Source organism: Mytilus californianus, unplaced genomic scaffold (assembly GCF_021869535.1).
Source record: "Mytilus californianus isolate M0D057914Y unplaced genomic scaffold, xbMytCali1.0.p SCAF_21, whole genome shotgun sequence".
In the NCBI taxonomy this organism is placed as follows: domain Eukaryota; kingdom Metazoa; phylum Mollusca; class Bivalvia; order Mytilida; family Mytilidae; genus Mytilus; species Mytilus californianus.
The window spans coordinates 5,012,892-5,032,197 of record NW_026262670.1 but is presented as its reverse complement, the minus strand read 5'-3'; the positions used below and the strand labels follow the sequence as shown (position 1 = coordinate 5,032,197).

Below are 19,306 nucleotides of genomic sequence, written 5' to 3'. Positions count from 1 at the left end.
TATTTAAATCTTATTCGTTAATAAGCATTATTGTGTTATCGTGTGTTCAAAATGAGTACTAATCACTTCATCGATGTATGGATCTAAAGCACTAGTGTAATTAATCCCGGTATAAAATAACTAGTGCAATCATTCCGGTACAAAATCACTAGTGTAATCATTCCTGTTCCTGTTTAAAAACACTAAAGTGAACATTCCTGGGATGAAAACTCTCCACTTTTTACATAAATCAACTATGCAAGTTTCAAATACACTAAAAACTATAAAGCCACATTTTATACATGTTTCCCCTTCAAAAAACCCTTTTTAGAACCTTATAATGACTGGTGGATGTTTTACACTGGACCCGGATAGAAAAACCTAGTGAATTTTTGTTGGTGGATAAAAATCACAGGGGATTTTCTTCCTCCGGATAAAGTACACTGGCGGATTCAAACCACTGTTACAATACCACATCTTCTTATATCTATATAACTACTGTACACCTTACGATAATGAACTGTATCTATATGATCTCAACATCTCTAGACAGGTTTAATCCATGGCCAATTATAAGCGAATAGATTTATAAGATATGAGTAAAAAGATATGTGGAGTAAACATCAATGAGACAGTTTTTACCACAAAATGGCAAACATAAAAATCTTGCATACCAAATAGCACTATACATGTATCTACATATAAATCTTCCATAATATGCACAGTACATGTACATAATGGCATACATATCATCTTCCATAAACTACGCATACACCTTATCGCTATTTGTCCGCCATTACTGGACATAACAATGGTTCCTGTAAAATTTTGACGTCACAATAGGAAATACGGCGGGGGCATAATAACTGACACCACAATGGAAAAGTGGCCTAGATTTCCAAATAGCCATAAATTTAAGGTGTAAATTGCCTTAATTGGCATACATATATTAATATTTTTCTATCAAACAGTCAAGGTACAAAAATGGACAGGTACGAAATGGTTAGGGTTCGAAATGACTATTAATTATACCAAGGATTTGTATAGTGACAACTATATGAAGTCCATTCTTGACGACGACGACAACGTCATACCAATATACGTATAAAAATTGTTAATTATGTGGCTTTCTTGTCTGCTTCAGACACGAGGAGGACTGTGTAAATAACACAGCTCCTTGAGTACCGCCCCTTGGTGTCTGTTGCAGTAGGGAAACCTACACTATTCTTAATACCTATTACTGCAGTATACTTTATTTGCTGTGAATACACATGAACATTTTTTTTGCATTTGTGTTTGTTTTTCTGCATCAGATACGAGGAGGATTGTTAGAGCTTTTAAGCTCACAATCCTAGAGCATCGTCCCTTGGTGTCTGTTGCAGCTAAACAATCATCTATATGTATATTTATACATTTCCAGCAAAACATTTTAAAATCAAGTGAGAAAAAAAAAAAGTTTGCCACATCTCTGGAGTAGCAACTCTTTAACATGTTAAATACTTTTTATTTAACATATAATACCTGTATGACTTTATTTCAATAGTTGAAGTTTATTATATGAATGTCATGTAAAATACTGTATGTTGTATCAATTATATATGTTATGTGTATATGCCCCCCTAGGAACCTAATTTGGAAAATAAATCTTATCTTATCTATATTGTAAATATATCTTGTTTTATAAACTATTTGACTAACACTCATATTTGATGTCTGGAATTGTTCTTTGATCACCACATGCCATCTTTTAAGTGATTTTATCGTTTTTGTCACCTGCAATAGTTGTACTTGTGTATATATATTTGGTTGTAGAATAAATATTGTGCAATGAACAAGATTGTTACTATTTGTTGAAAAACAAACGTAAAACCCCCTTGCTAAATTTAGTAGCTTTGTTCCGAATGAACTTCCGTCCGAATTGACCAATCAGAAACATAGATACGATATTTGTTCCAACATGGAAGACAGCGAAGATAGTGGTGAATTTGAAGATTTGGAAATTGATGAACATCATGTTATTAAGATCCAGGTCTCTTATATTTTATCTTAGTATTGTTCAATATCCTGATATTACTACTGATGTTAACTTGTAGAAAAAAAACTAACCGACAGTAACTGTGTGGAGGAAAATCGTAGACAAAATGGCCTTTATAATTATTATACGAATAGAATATGCCCAATGGAATGCCACCAATGGCAGTGGGTCTTCAACACAGTGAGAAAATCCTGCAGCCGGAGAAGGGCTTCAGCTGGCCCCTAAACAATAATGTATACTACTATCACTAGTTCAGCACAAATGGACGTCACACTAAACATGCTAAACTCCAAAACATATCCCTGAGGAACCAGTAATGACGCACCTAAGGTTGTTTTTGTCTCTGCATTTAATCTATGATTTAAAAGAATTAGAAAAACGGAATGGAATAAAAGATTGATAACTTGTTATTATATTTCAATTATTAAACAGTTGATATTTGAAACAGTAATAGCAATAAAAATCATGTTTGCTAACATTACAAACGGACTGCCAACTAATGATGGGTACCAGTAATGACGCACTGTAAACAAACCAGTAAAAACCACTTGTACGTAACTGATAATCGAAAAATTGCTTCAATCCGGATTCTTTAAAGTTAAAACTGTTCAACAGATTCAATTTTATTAACAACTTTTGAAATTTTCATTCATTTTAATGATCATGATGATTGTAACACCAAATTTTTAATCAATTTAATTGTAACCTATATTTTGATATATAATTGTCCAAAATTTATGAAAGTGATATATATATATTCCATATATTTGAAAATAAAAAGTAATTGCATTCATAAAACAACATTGACAATAATACATTTATCAATGTACATATGTGAGCCAAAATTTGTTCCTGTGAAAAAAGTTCCAGTGGAACTAATATCACAGGAAATATGTTCTGGGAGAACTTTTTTCACAGATGATTTCTATATAATTTGTTCAATCTCTATAAAATATGTTCCACACTTTACACATGTACCTGGTGAAATAAGTACCGGGTTGGTGAAATTTGTTCCTTACCTGGTGAAATAAGTTCCGGGTTTATGAGATTTGTTCCTTATCTGGTGAAATAAGTTCTGGGTTTGTGAGATTTGTTCCTCACCTGGTGAAATAAGTTCCTTGTCTGTGAAATATGTTCCACTGGTTAAACAAGTTATCTTATATACTGAGCATTTGTCATCAGTGAGTTTAAAGTTATCATTCAAGAGCATTATAAAAATAAGTATTATATCAATAATAAAAAAAGTAAAAAGTGTAAATCATCCAATTCGGATCATGTGGAGTATAGCAAATGTTTAATTATATACTCTGTAAAAAATATTAAAATGACACTTTTCAGCCAGAAAAGAGTAGAATAAGAAATATCAATCATTCAGAAAAAAAAGTATAGTTAAAGATGAACATATGTACTTATTTGAAAAGGACAAAGTGACTTGACTGATCAGTTATATCAAAAGACATGTAGAAACAAAAGACACACTATTTTGAAACTGTGCTATGACCTAAGAACATGTATGACTAGAACACACGGCCATGACAGTTAACAAAAACCAAGGAGGAATACCACATAAAACATAAATACAAATTATGATACATTACCATTGCTTTTATTTCTTATCTTCATCCTTTAGTTACAGTCATGCCTTCAATTGCAAATGTATTCCATGCAAGCACACTCAGTACAGCACTCAGCTTGCATTATAATTTAAATGTAACAAGAAAATATTTTGCTTGCAATTTGTTGCAAAGGTACTTATTTTCTGTGAAAATAGGTTTGAGCTAAACTTAGTTATTCATTGATTTCTATGAAATATGTACACGTTCGTTTAAAACAAATATCACAGGAACTTATTTAACTTTTTAAAACTCTTAATATTAATTGGAACAAAATTCATGGAGCTATGATTTTTGTTCCGGAACTTATTTCACATTTGGTCATAAAATTAGTTCCGGAACAAATTTTACAGTGCTGGAACATATTTTCTGTGATATAAAGTCCGGTGGAACATATTTCCTATGAAATTTGTTCCGGCGGAAAAAATGTCACGCTGGAACAAATTTTTTGTTACACATACGTATACTTCATACATTGAATGAAAAAAAAATCGATAAACCATAGAAAATTATATAAGCTACGATCATTTGTTCTACAGTGATTCCCGCTTAAATGTAAAGCCATGTCACATGACAGTCACGTGATTTGAAAAACACAAAATGGGGAAGCATACGGTTACATACTTTTCTTGACCAAAGTGGAGATAGGACTGATTATCTTTTGGGGAAGGGTAGAATTTTTTTGACCTTAATAAAATGGCGGAAATTGCATTGTCTTTAATATTTTAAGCAATAATAACATTTCTGGGCAGAGTTTTAGGCATCTTTGTTGTAGTCAGATGACCTTCAACATCATGTTATGAACAGCAAATGTTGATGACGTCACGGCTTTTGTTTAGAAATATAAAACCGTTAACTAAATCGGTGCGTCATTTCTGGTCCGCGTCAAAACAGGTACCAAGACGATATATATATAAATGAACCAAAATAAACAAAAAACAAAAAACACACACACACAAGACCAGAGGCAGAGGTAGAACAGGTGCAAGAAAATCAACTTGTCTGGGACTTCTGAAGTCACTTACCAGAATCAAAAGTTAAAAAGTTAAACAATGCTGTGAGTGTGCAAACCTTTTTTTTCGAGTTTAGCCCTTTCCAACCCAGTTTGTAATTCTAAAATTTATGGGACGAAGATAAATAAGGAAAATCCAAGTTTTGTACATCTTCGTGACAATTTATATTCGTGTTATTATGCTCCACTTACGGGCATATGATTTTCGGTCTGTTCATCCGTTCGTTCGTCCGTCTGTCCCGCTTCAGGTTAAAGTTTTTGGTCAAGGTAGAAGTTGAAGTCCAATCAACTTGAAACTTAGTACACATGTTCCCTATGATGTGATCTTTCTAAATTAGAGTTTTGACCTAATTTAACTGTCCACTGAACATAGAAAATGATAGTGGGAGTGGGGTATCCATGTTCTATGGACTCATTCTTGTTTTTTCTACTTGTGAAACTCGCAAAAATAATGTTAATTAATCCAAGAGAAAAGGAAAGTGATGATGCAATTAATCATGTTATACACTCATGCTATAAAACCTGAGGAAATGGACATTTGTTTACCTTTAATCATGTTTACCAGCAATCATGGCAATATATAGTTGTCAATTAATTATTCAATGATTGAAACCAATGCACTTAAATTGATAATTATGTTAATAAGTTATGCAACTCTTTAGAAATATGTCTACTCAATAATTGCAGGTGATAAAAAGTTCTAATTTGATGATTTTTCTCTTGTCTCATTGGACAACTCATATGTTGATTCTATGTACTTGTCCTGGACTTTCAAACAAATTGTGGAGCCTGGATTCTTGGGTCAAGTTTCGCTGATTCTCAAATAGCCAAAAGGTCTATACAACCCTCAGATATCTTTATAAGATATACTGTAATGACAATTAGGATTTGTGGCATGATTGCTTGTAAAACAACTATACACCAGAGTTCAAATGATGTGAATGAAAATAACTGTATAAAGGTCATTGTATCGATAAGCCTAACACAGACCTTGTAATTATTTGGTTTACTTATACATAGCCCATGGGATCAAAAGCACTCCTCTAAAAAGGAAAACATCAAGGAAGAGTTCCCAGTAATCTAGATTCTTGTAGTAGAGGAAAATGTTCACGCTAGGTCCATAATGAAAAAGTATGTTCTAGTATACTAAAAAAATAATGGAAAATTTCATCAAGAATAAACAGAAAATGTAAAATGTCAGCAATACAAACCTTTATTATATAATAAGTAGTAAATACAAATATATTGTACAGTGCTCCAGTTAGAAATCAAAAGGGGCAGGGTGCCAGTGGAGGGCAGGGCACTTTTTTATGAAAGGAAAAGGCACTGCTCATTTCTTTTGTCTACGTTTCTGTGTGTATTACGAGTTCACATTCTTTTTTTTACTGTATATGTTGTTAATAAAGATGCATAAGTTGTTGTTTTGATTATTTATTCTATAAAATTTGCATTAGAAAATGTAATTCATACGACATGTTCATAAAACATGTCAATACACATTCATACATCACATCACTATAAACCAATAGAGGCAAATTAACTTACTATTCTCCCCCACCCCCCTTTTCCAAAAAAAAACCCAACATAGTTTAGCATGTTTAGCATACATGTGACAGAGTTGTCTTATTTAAAAATTTTCAGCTAGAGTTTGGCCCTCAAAACTTTTTTTCATTGTTTGTGTTAAGGAATTATTTAGTAAAACTTTATTATGTTGATGTCACATGATAGTTTAACTTCACACTACCCATTTTTGTAGGATTCCAGCTTAACATCATCATAATAATTGATCTTATAAATTTCTGAATTGACATTCTATAGAACATGGATTGCTAAAAGTATGAATATCAAAAATAAATTGCAATATTTTTTTTTTGGTATGTTCAAAGACAGTTAATATCCTTAAGGTAACATTCTTATATAATTTTGTATTCAATTGGTAATTTAATCCTATTTTTAATACTAGATAATATTTTAGGAGCACAAATTTGTAATAAGCTAAAACAGGGGAAGTAACTCCAAAATTAATTTCTAACACGTTTACTGTTTGCTTGACGCTCACAAGTTGAGATGGACAGCGTTTCTGTGAAGGCATAGTTTTATTTTGATGACTTAAATTCTATTCTAAAATCATGAAAGTCTTCATTTATACACTCTTTTTGGAGATCGAAAATGCCGACCCTAGCTAAAAACACTCGCTGACACAATCATCAAATTTATGACAAAAAGGTACATTGTCTTAATTAAATTACCTAGTTATCATCACCATAGATGTATAAACCCATGGGTTTATACATCTATGTTAACACCTTTGAAGTCTTATCCACTGTAATTGATTGTAATGACATGATTAACCTGGGGGCAATAACCTGGTGTCATATATGTAATTTAACTTTGTGATAAGAAATCGATGAAACAAAAGGCAATTTTACCAAAACGGCACAAGGGTTTTTGGGGAAAAGGCATCAGGGCAGAAGGGCGCAGATGAAGGCACCCAGGGCACGGCACCCTTCTATTTTGGGCTAACGAGACCACTGTTGTATGTGTAATATGGTCAACGGCAATCGTGCTGTATCAGCTATTCCTGATGATATCGATATCAGTTAATGTTGAAAAGGTTTTATCACACCTTTAATCTGTAAGACATCACATCATCGATTTCAGTCATTCATGATTGTTGCAAAGGCTTTATCAAACCCCTAATATGTATGATGTCATGTAAAACCTCTAATCTATATGACATCATGTCAAATTTCTAATCTGTATGACATCATGTCACATAAAAAACATCTACGTGAAGTATATGTATATAATAAAGTGTATATGATATGGCTTTTCCAATATCACACACCGTATCAACCCTCAACCAATATAATCCCTCGAGCAGAGCTCTTGGGATTATATTGGTGTTGATTATATTGGTGTCTGTTGATACAGATGTGATATTGAAAAAAACATATGATATTCGAATTCTCTTTTTACGTCCAGAAGGAAAGACAGACAACACCAGATGGCCCAAAAGATCCTGTTCTATTAATGCCTCCTGTCATGTTCTTGCTGTAAAAATCTGTTAGGTACATGTACGTACTAAATAGGCTGTAACCATGGTAACACTTGATGGCATCTGCACCAAAAGCTGTGGGTGGACTCAGGTGCTTTGGATAGGTTGACAGTTCCTTTTCCATTAACGACAACTTTCATGTTACTACTAAGCACTGTTAAAATCTGTTTAGGTAAATGGGGTGTAACCATGGTAACACCATCTAGACCAATAGCTATGAACGAACACAGGTGCACTTGATGGGTTGACAGATCCTGTTCAGTTAATGACTCGAGTCGTGTTACTTCTGTTTATATCTGTTTACATGTAGGTAGATCTGGTGTTACACACCATCTTCACCAAAAGCACCAAATTAACCTAAATCTGGAAAAAGTATTCTGCCATCTGGATCACAAATATATATTTCAGGGCAATTTAGAGCTGAACATACAGTATTGTAAAGACATCTGCCTATTGTTCAAATCTATGTTGACATCAAAATAATTTCAGATGAAGTTCAAAATTGTCCGTCATTTTCATTGTTCAATGTTCAACATAAAAACTGTGCTACATGTGTAAGGTCAGTTTCTTATCTTTCTATGAGTAATTGTCTTGATCAACATAAAGTTTATTTTGGTTACTAAACAATGCTAAAGGTCAGTTTCTAAACATTCTATAAAGTTACTATGAGCAATAGTTACATAACATTTGATGCAAGTGCAAGACCTTGGCCTCATTTTCATGGTTCATTGATCAACATTAAGTTTTATAGATACATGTAGTAAAACTTTCATCCCAAAGCTATATTATTATTGAGTTATAATCAGTTAATCAGACTAGACTTCTAAGCATGTGCACTCTTGGTACACCTGTGGTCCAAAAAGAATTACATCGATATCAGGATTTTGGTCAACAACCCTTGAAAATGACAGATAAAAGAATTTTGTTTTAATTTTAGGCATGGATCAGAGGAGATATGGTCAGAAAATGGTTTAATGAAATACGATCAGAGTATGAAAAGCTAGTTTCTGATATTGAAAAAAGTAAATCAGTCATTGTGGAATGGCCAAATGCAGCACTGGGCATGCCAAGAGTCAGGAAACACAAGCTAAAGAGAAATGTTCAAGAAGTTCCTCCTAATGTTTCAGCACGTAACTCACCAAATATTGAATTTCTGAGAAGCTCTGTAAAATATTCCGAAGTTCATGCCAAGTCAAAAGACACAACAGAAGTTTATCATATTAATTCTACAAGAAGTTGGAACTCAAGTGATTTCTCTGAAACTTCCTATAAACCTGTTGTTCAGAGTTTGAAGCATACAGAATCCCAGGGAAATTCAGGTGTTATTTCTAATTTCACACATCAATCATTAACAAATAAAATCAACAGTTGCACCATTGAAACACAGACTAGTATGGACGAAGAAACCCTATCAGTGGTAGAAAGACACCAAAATAACAATCCAAGGGAGACAATTGGACAACCAACAAGGGAGACAACTGGACAACAAAATCCAGTTAGAACATTTGATATGTTGATTCAGACTGATGATCTACCATTTTACAAGGAAGAAAAAAATATAGACCTACAGACTGAAAAGATGTGCACACAGGTACACACTACGAATAGACAAATACTGGAACAAAAGATTAACAAGTTTGAAAACCAACTACGGACACTGAACGATGTATCATTGAAAGACTCAGTACAAGATTCAAGTAAGACATCTGCTCAAAATAACAAAACTCCTTCACAGTTGGGTCAGAAAGTAGGTCCTATTTCTGCGCTACAGTTTGGAGGTTCTCCTAAACAGGAGACAGTTCAATTATCATCTGTAACGGAATCTCAAAGAGGAAGACGGCCAAGCTATCACCAGGAATCCTCAGTATTGACTAATGTGACTTCAGTATGGGATAGCTTTAGTTCTGATTGTAAAGGTAGGTAAACAATCAACTCATTTTAATGCAGATTAAAAATATAGAAATGATCTGTAGATAGGAAAAACAATCAAAGTACTGACATACTGTTTACTCAAAGACCAAAAAAGAAATTGATAAATAGGAAAAACAAAAAGGAAATTGATTGATATGGAAAACAACCAGAGTACTGATGTACTGTTTACTCACTGAGCTTGAGATAAGCTTCGTATTTGCCTGATTACGCAATAAAAACAATTGAAAACCCAATTCTAATGACAATTGCAGCATTCGAAACCCAATTACAAAATGCATATATTTCAAAACTATGCGTTCTTCACCCTACCTCTTGTTATCATGTGCGTATTTTACCCTTCTCGATAAATTGTTGTCTCATAAATCTATTTTTGTAATATCAGGAAATCAGAGTTAGGAAATCTACTTTTGTATTAAAAATAGAGCGTTACATCAAATTTCTGATCTGGGTCCCTGTTGGAAGGAATTGTCTGTTACTCAAAGCTATATCCCCATTTATTAACATAAGGGACCAGTTTATAAAATTTTCTTTGACAGACCATGAGTTGGAGAGGCAGAAAAAAAGCACAGCTAGTAACAAAGTCATATATTATGTTGAACTATTGACAACAGACCGATGTGCAGAAGCACAAAAGTATGCAAGTCACATTATCAATTCCTTAATGGAGAAGGCAACAACTCCGTAATTAAACGGGAGTCTCATATATATATATATATATATATATATATATATACAGTGTTCCTGCCTGCCCTAAATAGAAGGGCGGCCCGCCCTTGGTGCCCTTACCTCCGCCCTTCTGCCCTCAAAAGTAAAAGAATGCACCCCTCTGCCTTTTCAAAAAAATAAAATTTCAAAATTTTATGCCTACTGGCGTTTCCGGTAAAATTGTTACCTGATTGTGTAACACTAATTAACTGACAATGGGATTAAGTTAAATACCTAATGCTTTGGCAGTTTTATCACCTTTGTTAATGATTGTTTACTGCTAATTAGTGGATTTAAGATAATTGAACAAATACTAGATATTTAATACTGAATGAAATGTCCACATGTTATCCATTTGTAATGTTTATGTACAGCATGTACACCTGAAAAAATTTATTTCAGAGGGCATAACATAAAAAATAAAATCTTAAACAATTTTAAATGCATACATAGTTTTGACTTAATTGGTAAAAAATGTTTTGTTTCATAACCATGAGTATGAAATTTAAAGAGGAATCAAAGAAATTTGTACTTTGAACATAACAAGATTCACTTCCTGTTTTTAATACTTCTTGTATTTTATAATCCTCTTGACATGGAGCACTCAACAAATTTATTTTTAACAATGATGGAGAAAAAAGTAACTGTTTATACTTTCTGCAATATATTATTGCATCAATATAAATATGATCATCTCCTGTCTCACCTGTTATATTTATAAAACTCCTTACTGAGGAGCACTTTGGCATGTTTGGTGTGCACTTAAAAATACTTTTTTGTAACAATTTAAAAGATAATAAATAACTCTCAATAACATATATACTATATGTTTGAACAAGTAATTTAAATGTAGATAATTTAATTACATTCAACATTCAATTTTGCATGTATAACTCCATCTTTCAAAACTACTTGTTTATTTTGGTATAAGTTATAAAACATTGAAATTTCTGATGATTATTTTCCATACCAAATGTACAAGTTTGTTTAGATTAACATCAGAATGAAATGCTTTGCTTCATGGTATGATAATTTGATGAAAAAAAATTCTTACTGGAACCAACATCAAGAACACATTAATTTCTGAATATGGTTTAAATACAACTAATGTTCTCCAGCTGAGCCTAGCAATATTCAAGGTAATTTATACACTTTCCAACACTGCCCTTAAAATCTGGGTTATAACGCTAAAGTGCCCTTTCAGACAACTAGCACCCTTCTGCCCTGAGATTCAAGCTGGAACACTGATATATATATATATATATATATATATATATATTGCTCTGAAAGTAAGCCTACTGCAAGCTGCCTCAGACAACAAAATTACAACATGTACAAGTGTTTGGGGCCATAAAGGGAACCCAAATATTCAGCTGTCAGCAGTGACAAGATAAAATGAGAGCGCTGAACATATGGATATCATCAACAAAAATTGACACATTGCCAAATTTGCTTCTGATATTGAACATGTTGAATACGGTGATAATGAAGCAGAGTCTGACTCACACTTCATTCTTATAAATCATGACAACATTTTGTTCAAAACTATTTCCCATACTTGGGAAAATAAAATGCCAACAAGCAATGTCAACAGATTATTATAATAATCCCAACAAAAACCAGGGGTGATCATATGTGCTCTAGAAAGGCAATCAGTTACTGCCCCACCAGGGCTTCCAAAAAATATTTGACCCAGCCGGACATTTTATATAAGAGAGGGACGAAAGATACCAGAGGGACAGTCAAACTCATAGATCGAAAAAAAACTGACAACGCCATGGCCAAAAATAAAAAGACAAACAGACAAATCATAGTACAGATAACACAACATAGAAAACTAAAGACTAAGCAACACGAACCCCACCAAAAACTGGGGGTGATCTCAGGTGCTCCTGAAGGGTAAGCAGATCCTGCTCCACATGTGCCAATGTCGTGTTGCTTATGTTATTACAAATCCGGTAAATAGTCTAATTCGGTAAGTCACATTCGTGAAAAGGGAAGGGTATTGTAGTTACGACATAAGGAACATATCCGATATCATCTGTGAAACGGTTATTCCATCACGGTCAGCCAACTTGTGATGGCGTCCGTAAAATTTACGAAGGGATGATTTCAACTTTTATATCTTATCCTGATTTTAATCCCTTTAGACTTAGTAACAAAAGGCAATTATGGTAATCAGTTGGCCATCATATAACCAATGATTGACATTAAAACGATATTAAACTTTACTTTGTTATAAATTCGATGTTCTGACATAAACTGTTAAATAGACAGTGCATCATTCGAAGTGTGCAACATCAGCGTACTAATTCTGCCTTAGACTCTTTATTTGTGCAAAATAACATTGTCAAAAACTTTACTTTCGTCTTTAAAAAGCACAATTTTCCTAATACCGGATGTTGACTTGACAATGGTAAAACGTGTACGTTTACAAAGCATGATTGAGTTTAAGTAGCTCTTTCCAAGTTATTTCTTCAAGAAAATACTCGAAATGAAGGTTAGATAAAGGTATCAATGATAATTTTAGCATTTTTGAAGAATTATATTAGGATGCTTAAATTAAATTTCCCACCTGCGTGTGACAGAATATAAGTTCCCCCATAATATTTGTTCCAAAGAACTTATAGCATATAACAAAAGTTCCATTGGGAACTTTCCTTATATAATATTTTATCCAATGCTACATTGTATAAGAAAATTTCCTTCACAAAGGATAAAATATTACATATAAAGGAAAGTTCCCAATGGAATTTTTGTTATATGCTAAAAGTTCTTTGGAATAAATATTATGGACAATGACAATGTTTTATATAATAAAAGTTCCAGGAATATTTGTTATATTATAAAAGTTCCAGGATAATTTGTTATATTATAAAAAGTTCCAGGAATATTTGTTATATTTAAAAGTTCTAGGTATATTTGTTATATTATAAAAGTTCCAGGCATATTGGAATATTGGCTATATTATAAATGTTTCAGGAATAGTTATCATGGTTATTAGAAAATTAAAGTTCTAGAAATATTTATTATAAATATGATCAAAGTTCTAGGAATATATACTACAATATCCAAAATTATTTCTAGCTACAAATGTATGGAAGTAAATTTCCAATAATAAAGTACAGGCATTTTCATCTGAAATTTGTGACTAACTTCATGCTTGACTAAAGTATAAGCTAAACTTTCTTCATTGGTACAGACTAACGAACCATTTAGTTAAGTAAGTCACAGTAGAGCATGCAGTAATAAAATATTAAAAATATATATTCTTACCTTGTTTAGAATAAGAGCCATCGTTTAAATATGTACAATTTTTGTATTATTCCTCAGACTCCATTCTTTGTATGTACTACATGTACAGGTAAATGTCATGTGAGGTGAACATTAATTAAGATGTAATCAGGTGTTAAAAATCAAATGACACTCTTTCTTTAAAGGAACAAATATTATGAAACCATATGACGTTTTAGTTCCAGGAAAATATCTTATGAAGGTGGAAATAGTATTATGTAATGTTTGTTCCCAAGAACTTTTATTATCCATAGTTTGTTCCAGGGGGAACAAGTATTATGTGGAACAAATATATGTTCACATGCGCACACGTGTACTAGTTCAAACAACGTGGTTCTGACGATTTTTCGTTAAAACCTTTTTAAATTTTTCATCAAATCATATTTATAAACGTATTTCTTATAATTTCAATCTTTTAGACTAAATTAATTAGATGAAAACCGCTGAAATGTAAGAAAATAACTTTGAATAGACCGATCAATGTCTGGTACAAAATAGTTTACCTGTCGTCTGAACAGGTAAATTTCTCTCTGACATTGTACCACAGGGTTCCATATCACAAAGGGAATGCTGGGATTGATTTTGGAGGTAAAAGTCTCAAAATTTTTGGAATTAGGGGCCAAAAAAGGAAAAGGTGCAAAAAACAAGCATTTTTCTAGTTTCATGACAATAACTTGTGTGTTAGTGTATGGATCTTTCTGAACTTGTACTACAAGGTTCCATATCACAAAGGGAAAGCTGGAATTCAGTTTGGGGGTAATTGCCCGAAACGTTTAGGAATAAGGGGCCAAAAATAAGAATTTTTCTAGTTTCCAGACAATAACTTGTGTTCAAGTGTATGGATCTCTCTGAAATTGTACTGCAAGGTACCATACCACAAAGGGAAGGCTGGGATTGATTTTGGGGGTAATTGACTCAAAATTTTAGGAATTAGGGGCCAAAAAGGGGCAAAAAACAAGCATTTATCTAGTTTCAGGACAATAACTTGTGTGTAAGTGTATGGATCTTTATGAATTTGTACTACAAGGTTACATATCACAAAGGGAAAGCTGGTTTGAGTTTGGGGGTAATTGCCCTAAACGTTTAGGAATTTGGGGCCAAAAAGGGGCCAAAAAACAAGCATTTTTCTAGTTTCCAGACAATAACTTGTGTTCAAGTGTAAGGATCTCTCTGAAATTGTACTGTAAGGTACCATACCACAAAGGGAAGGCTGGGATTGAGTTTGGGGGTGATGAATCATAAGGGGGTTAAAAAAATTTGGGGGAGGGATTTTTTTTCCTTTTTTTTTCTTTAAAATTTTCCATTTTAAATTGGTTATTTCTGATTTATATATAAAAGCAAATAATAATTATATGGTTTGAATAGGTAAATTAAAATTTTTTAAGATCTTAGACCACATTCATTCTCTGTCAGAAACCTATGCTGTGTCAAATATTTAATCACAATCCAAATTCAGTGCTGTATCAAGCTTGAATGTTGTGTCCATACTTGCCCCAACTGTCCAGGGTTCGACCTCTGTGGTCATATCAAGCTGCGCCCAGCGGAGCATTTTATTATAAATTTACTGTTTGCAAAATTATGAATTATTCGAAATACTACAGATTTTCTTATCCCAGGCATAGATTACCTTAGCCGTATTTGGCACAACTTTTTGGAATTTTTGGTCTTCAATGCTCTTCAACTTTATACTTGTTTGGCTTTTTAACAATTTTGATCTGAGCTTCACTGATTAGTCTTATGCAGACGAAACACGCGTATGGCTTATCAAATAATAAGCCTGGTACCTTTGATAACTATATATTACCAATACATTCAGGAGCTTGGTGGTGAAAAACCCCAATTTGAAATTTGCTTGTGGGGCAAAGTAGAATTAATAATGCAAATTAAAAAAATATTTATGTAAAAAACCCAATTGGTGAATTTGAAGCTCTGTACTCGGATGCCCAAAATGGGGAAAACGAAAAGGAAATTGAAAAATACATTTAGGAAAACAAATAGGAAATTGATAAATCATTTGAGGAAACAAAAAGGAAATTGATAGAGTATAGGGAAACAAAACAGAAATTGATATTTGAATTTATAAATGAAAACTTTGCAAATCTTCAACACAAACATTTTTATATTTTATAAAAAGTTAAATAAAACAAATTATTGCTATTTTGGTTTTTTTCCTTTGATAATTTTTCATATCATGCTAAATCATGTAAATATTAATGACGTCATAAGCAAAATAGTGATAAAGGGATTACAATTGTCATTTTGTGACCTTTCATAGCTGACTATGAGGTATGGGATTTACTCATTGTTGAAGGTGACCTATAGTTGTTTAATAATACATCAAACTCCAGGATGTTTCTCTGGTTTTGTCGGTTTATTGTGTTTTCCTTATGGATAGCTATAGATATTATCAACAAATTTTAAAACCAACAAAATCTTAAACTACACAGAATATTACTTTCACATACTGGATACCATAAAAATTGGTCCCTATGAAATAAAACTTTATAGAGTCAATACAATGTGAAATTTGACCTAAAAAAATTAATCATTGTGAAATTAAATTTAGAGTAAAACCTAATATAACAAAATTTAGCCCTTGGAAAATTCATCTGCATGAAATCTTGTTTAATAGAGACAAATCCAGGAAATTAAACATGTAAAAAATGAATGTTTCCCAACTCTACGGTAGTTATTCATGAACAAGACATATATAGGATGTCTGGATAACTGTGATGTTCAAGGAAATCATGGTTATGATGTAGTAAATATGTGTGAGTCACAGGTTTGTCATTTGTTTTACGAATTTTTAGTCAATCAGTCACATGTAAAACATCAAATGAGTTAGATACAAAACAACATGAATAAACCAAAATATAAACACTCCAGTAAAGGTTTTATCTTTGTTTACAGAGAATACACCTTCTATTGTATACCCCAATGATCCTAAAGGTTTTATCTTTGTTTACAGAGAATACACCTTCTATTGTATACCCCAATGATCCCAAAGGTTTTATCTTTGTTTACAGAGAATACACCTTCTATTGTATACCCCAATGATCCCAAAGGTTTTATCTTTGTTTACAGAGAATACACCTTCTATTGTATACCCCAATGATCCCAAAGGTTTTATCTTTTTTTACAGAGAATACACCTTCTATTGTATACCCCAATGATCCTAAAGTTTTTATCTTTGTTTCCAGAGAATACACCTTCTATTGTATATCCCAATGATCCCAAAGGTTTTATCTTTGTTTACAGAGAATACACCTTCTATTGCACACCCCAATGAGCCTTAAGGTTTTATCTTTATTTACAGAGAATACACCTTCTATTGCATACCCCAATGATCCTAAAGGTTTTATCTTTATTTACAGAGAATACACCTTCTATTGTTTACCCCAATGATCCTAAAGGTTTTATCTTTATTTACAGAGAATACACCTTCTATTGTATACCCCAATGATCCTAAAGGTTTTATCTTTATTTACAGAGAATACACCTTCTATTGTATACCCCAATGATCCTAAAGGTTTTATCTTTATTTACAGAGAATACACCTTCTATTGTATACCCCAATGATCCTAAAGGTTTTATCTTTATTTACAGAGAATACACCTTCTATTGCATACCCCAATGATCCTGAAGCCTTGAGAGGAATGAGGAAAAATGTTGCTATGGAGTTACTATGGGTACAGCAGGCTATTGATAGCAGGAAAAATGTAAATATGAACAAATATATATTTACCTTTTTTTTAATTTTTAATTTCAAGTCGGATTTGGTTCAAAATGCATCTTAAATCTTCTGAACAGAACACTTGTATAAAGTCAATGAAATTTTCCTGAATTTCCTGGATGAACTCAGGTGCTCTTGAATTAAAACATGCAAATAATCAGGACTTTGTGTTAGCTTTATTTTTGCTGTAAGTTGTCTGTTTACTGCAGAGAATCACACAAAAAATGTAATTAAGTTATCTCCCTTGATGCCCACCTACTTTTAGTTATGTAACATAATGAACATTCATTGTAAATAAATTATTATTTTGTTCATTTTCAGTATCTAAAGTTAAAGAATCAGATGAGAGTTGCCACTTGACATCATGTTGTTGATGACAAAAATGGGAGATAATACATGTAATATCTTCTTGATAGGGGAGATAAAAAATATATTCCAGCTAGGAAGGGGAGATAAAAAAAAGTATACCCAACTAGAAAGGAAGGAATATGATACTAGAGATTAGTTGACATGGACCAAAAATAAGATATTTGTAGACAGTGCCATTTATAAGAAATAAAACTTTTATTGATTTCTGTATATTTTTCTTCAAAACTTGACCAAAAAAGGTTTTCCTCTTATTTAGCGTCTGTATGAAACCGTTAGGGAACGACCAAGGGGGAGTTATGGTTTTTTCCTAAAAAAATATTCTGATCCCCAATTTGATGGAAAAAAATATTGTGGTCAAGCAGATGACAAAAAAAAATATTCTGAATCCAGATTTTCCGCATACCTTATAGTGTTAAATTTTGAAAAAAATAATTTGATTGATAGCATCAAAAAAACAAAATAAAAATGTTTGTGCTGTGCCCTAAAAAAAATTTCTGACGCAGACAAAAAACCATACCTCCCCATTTTATTGGTATATGTAGACCACAAACTTAAATTTTCTATTGGCTGTTATGCAAACTTAGGCAAAACCACAAAAATAAAATATCAAGGGAATTGCATTTTCCCATCAATCCATGAAAATAAATGAATCCACAGTAAGGAGATAAGAAAACTACCATCAGAGGACAAATAAATTCAAATAAAACTATAGGTCACTGTACGGCCTTCAATAACAAGCAAAGCCCATACCGTACAGTCAGCTACAAAATGTGAAGCCATTCAAACGAAAAAATCAATTGCCTGATTGATGACAAAATAATAAACAATAAATATCAACAGCCTGATTGATGACAAAACAATAAACTAAAATATTCAATGTCCAGATTGATGACAAAACAAAACAAAAAAAAAATCAACGGCCTGATTGATGACAAAATAAAACAAAAAAAAATCAACGGCCTGATTGATGACAAAATAAAACAAAAAAAATTCAACAGCCTGTTTGATGACAAAACAATAAAGAAAAAATCAATGGCCTGATTGATGACAAAGCAATAAACAAAAAACAAATATAACAGACAGCAACCAACAAAAATCACTGAATTATAGGCTAGTTTAGGGTAATTGCCCCAAACTTTCAGGAATTGGGGGCAAAAAAGGGGCCAAAAACAAGCATGTTTCTAGTTTCCAGAAAATAACTTGTGTTTAAGTGTATGGATCTCTCTGAAATTGTACTACAAGGTTCCATACCACAATGGGAAGGCTGGGATTGAGTTTGGGGGTACCCGGTAATTGCCCCAAACGTTTAGAAATATGGGCAAAAAAGGGGCCAAAACAAGCATTTTTCTAGTTTCCAGACATTAACTTGTAAAGTTTATGGAACTCTCTAAAATTGTACATTTTTCCTGAAATGAAAATAATCTTCAAAATTTAAAAAAAAAGTTTGGGGGGATTTTTTTTTTCAAATTGTTTTGGGGGTTCATATTTTTTTCTTCAAAATTTTTTTTTTTGGTGGGGGGGACAAATTTTTTGGAGGGATTTTTATGGGTTTTTTTCCCAAAATTTTCCATTTTTA

General features: G+C 32.5%; 2 protein-coding genes across 8 annotated transcripts in view; one reads left to right on the top strand and one right to left on the bottom strand.

Moving 5' to 3' along the window:
• Positions 1-1,875, bottom strand: part of LOC127732017 (protein archease-like) — a 36,662-nt gene extending 34,787 nt beyond the window's left edge. Inside the window, exon 1 of the mRNA XM_052241066.1 lies at positions 1,678-1,875. Within this exon, the coding sequence (XP_052097026.1) occupies positions 1,678-1,723 (46 nt within the window). The 5' untranslated portion in view covers positions 1,724-1,875. The remainder of the gene's footprint in view (positions 1-1,677) is intronic.
• Positions 1,876-1,900: 25 nt separating this feature from the next.
• On the top strand, positions 1,901-17,940 carry LOC127731991 (uncharacterized). Of its 7 annotated transcripts, none has more exons than XM_052241030.1 (5): positions 1,901-2,008; positions 8,635-9,613; positions 17,177-17,215; positions 17,274-17,347; positions 17,683-17,940. In XM_052241030.1, exons 1-5 carry the CDS (start codon positions 1,937-1,939, stop codon positions 17,719-17,721), a joined length of 1,203 nt encoding a protein of 400 aa, XP_052096990.1. In that variant the 5' UTR covers positions 1,901-1,936; the 3' UTR covers positions 17,722-17,940. The 7 variants fall into 7 exon arrangements, with proteins under 7 accessions (XP_052096990.1, XP_052096989.1, XP_052096988.1 ...); XM_052241029.1 differs by lacking the exon at positions 17,177-17,215 and adding an exon at positions 17,119-17,157; XM_052241028.1 differs by lacking the exon at positions 17,177-17,215 and adding an exon at positions 17,061-17,099.
• The last annotated feature ends 1,366 nt before the right edge of the window (positions 17,941-19,306 follow it).

Excerpts from the sequence above, each read along its gene's own strand:
- LOC127731991 (XM_052241027.1), top strand. The coding sequence starts at position 1,937 with ATGGAAGACAGCGAAGATAGTGGTGAATTTGAAGATTTGGAAATTGAT. Across the intron at positions 9,614-17,234 it reads CTTTAGTTCTGATTGTAAAG|AGAATACACCTTCTATTGCA; the intron begins GTAGGTAAACAA and ends CTTTATTTACAG. Across the intron at positions 17,348-17,682 it reads CTATTGATAGCAGGAAAAAT|TATCTAAAGTTAAAGAATCA; the intron begins GTAAATATGAAC and ends GTTCATTTTCAG.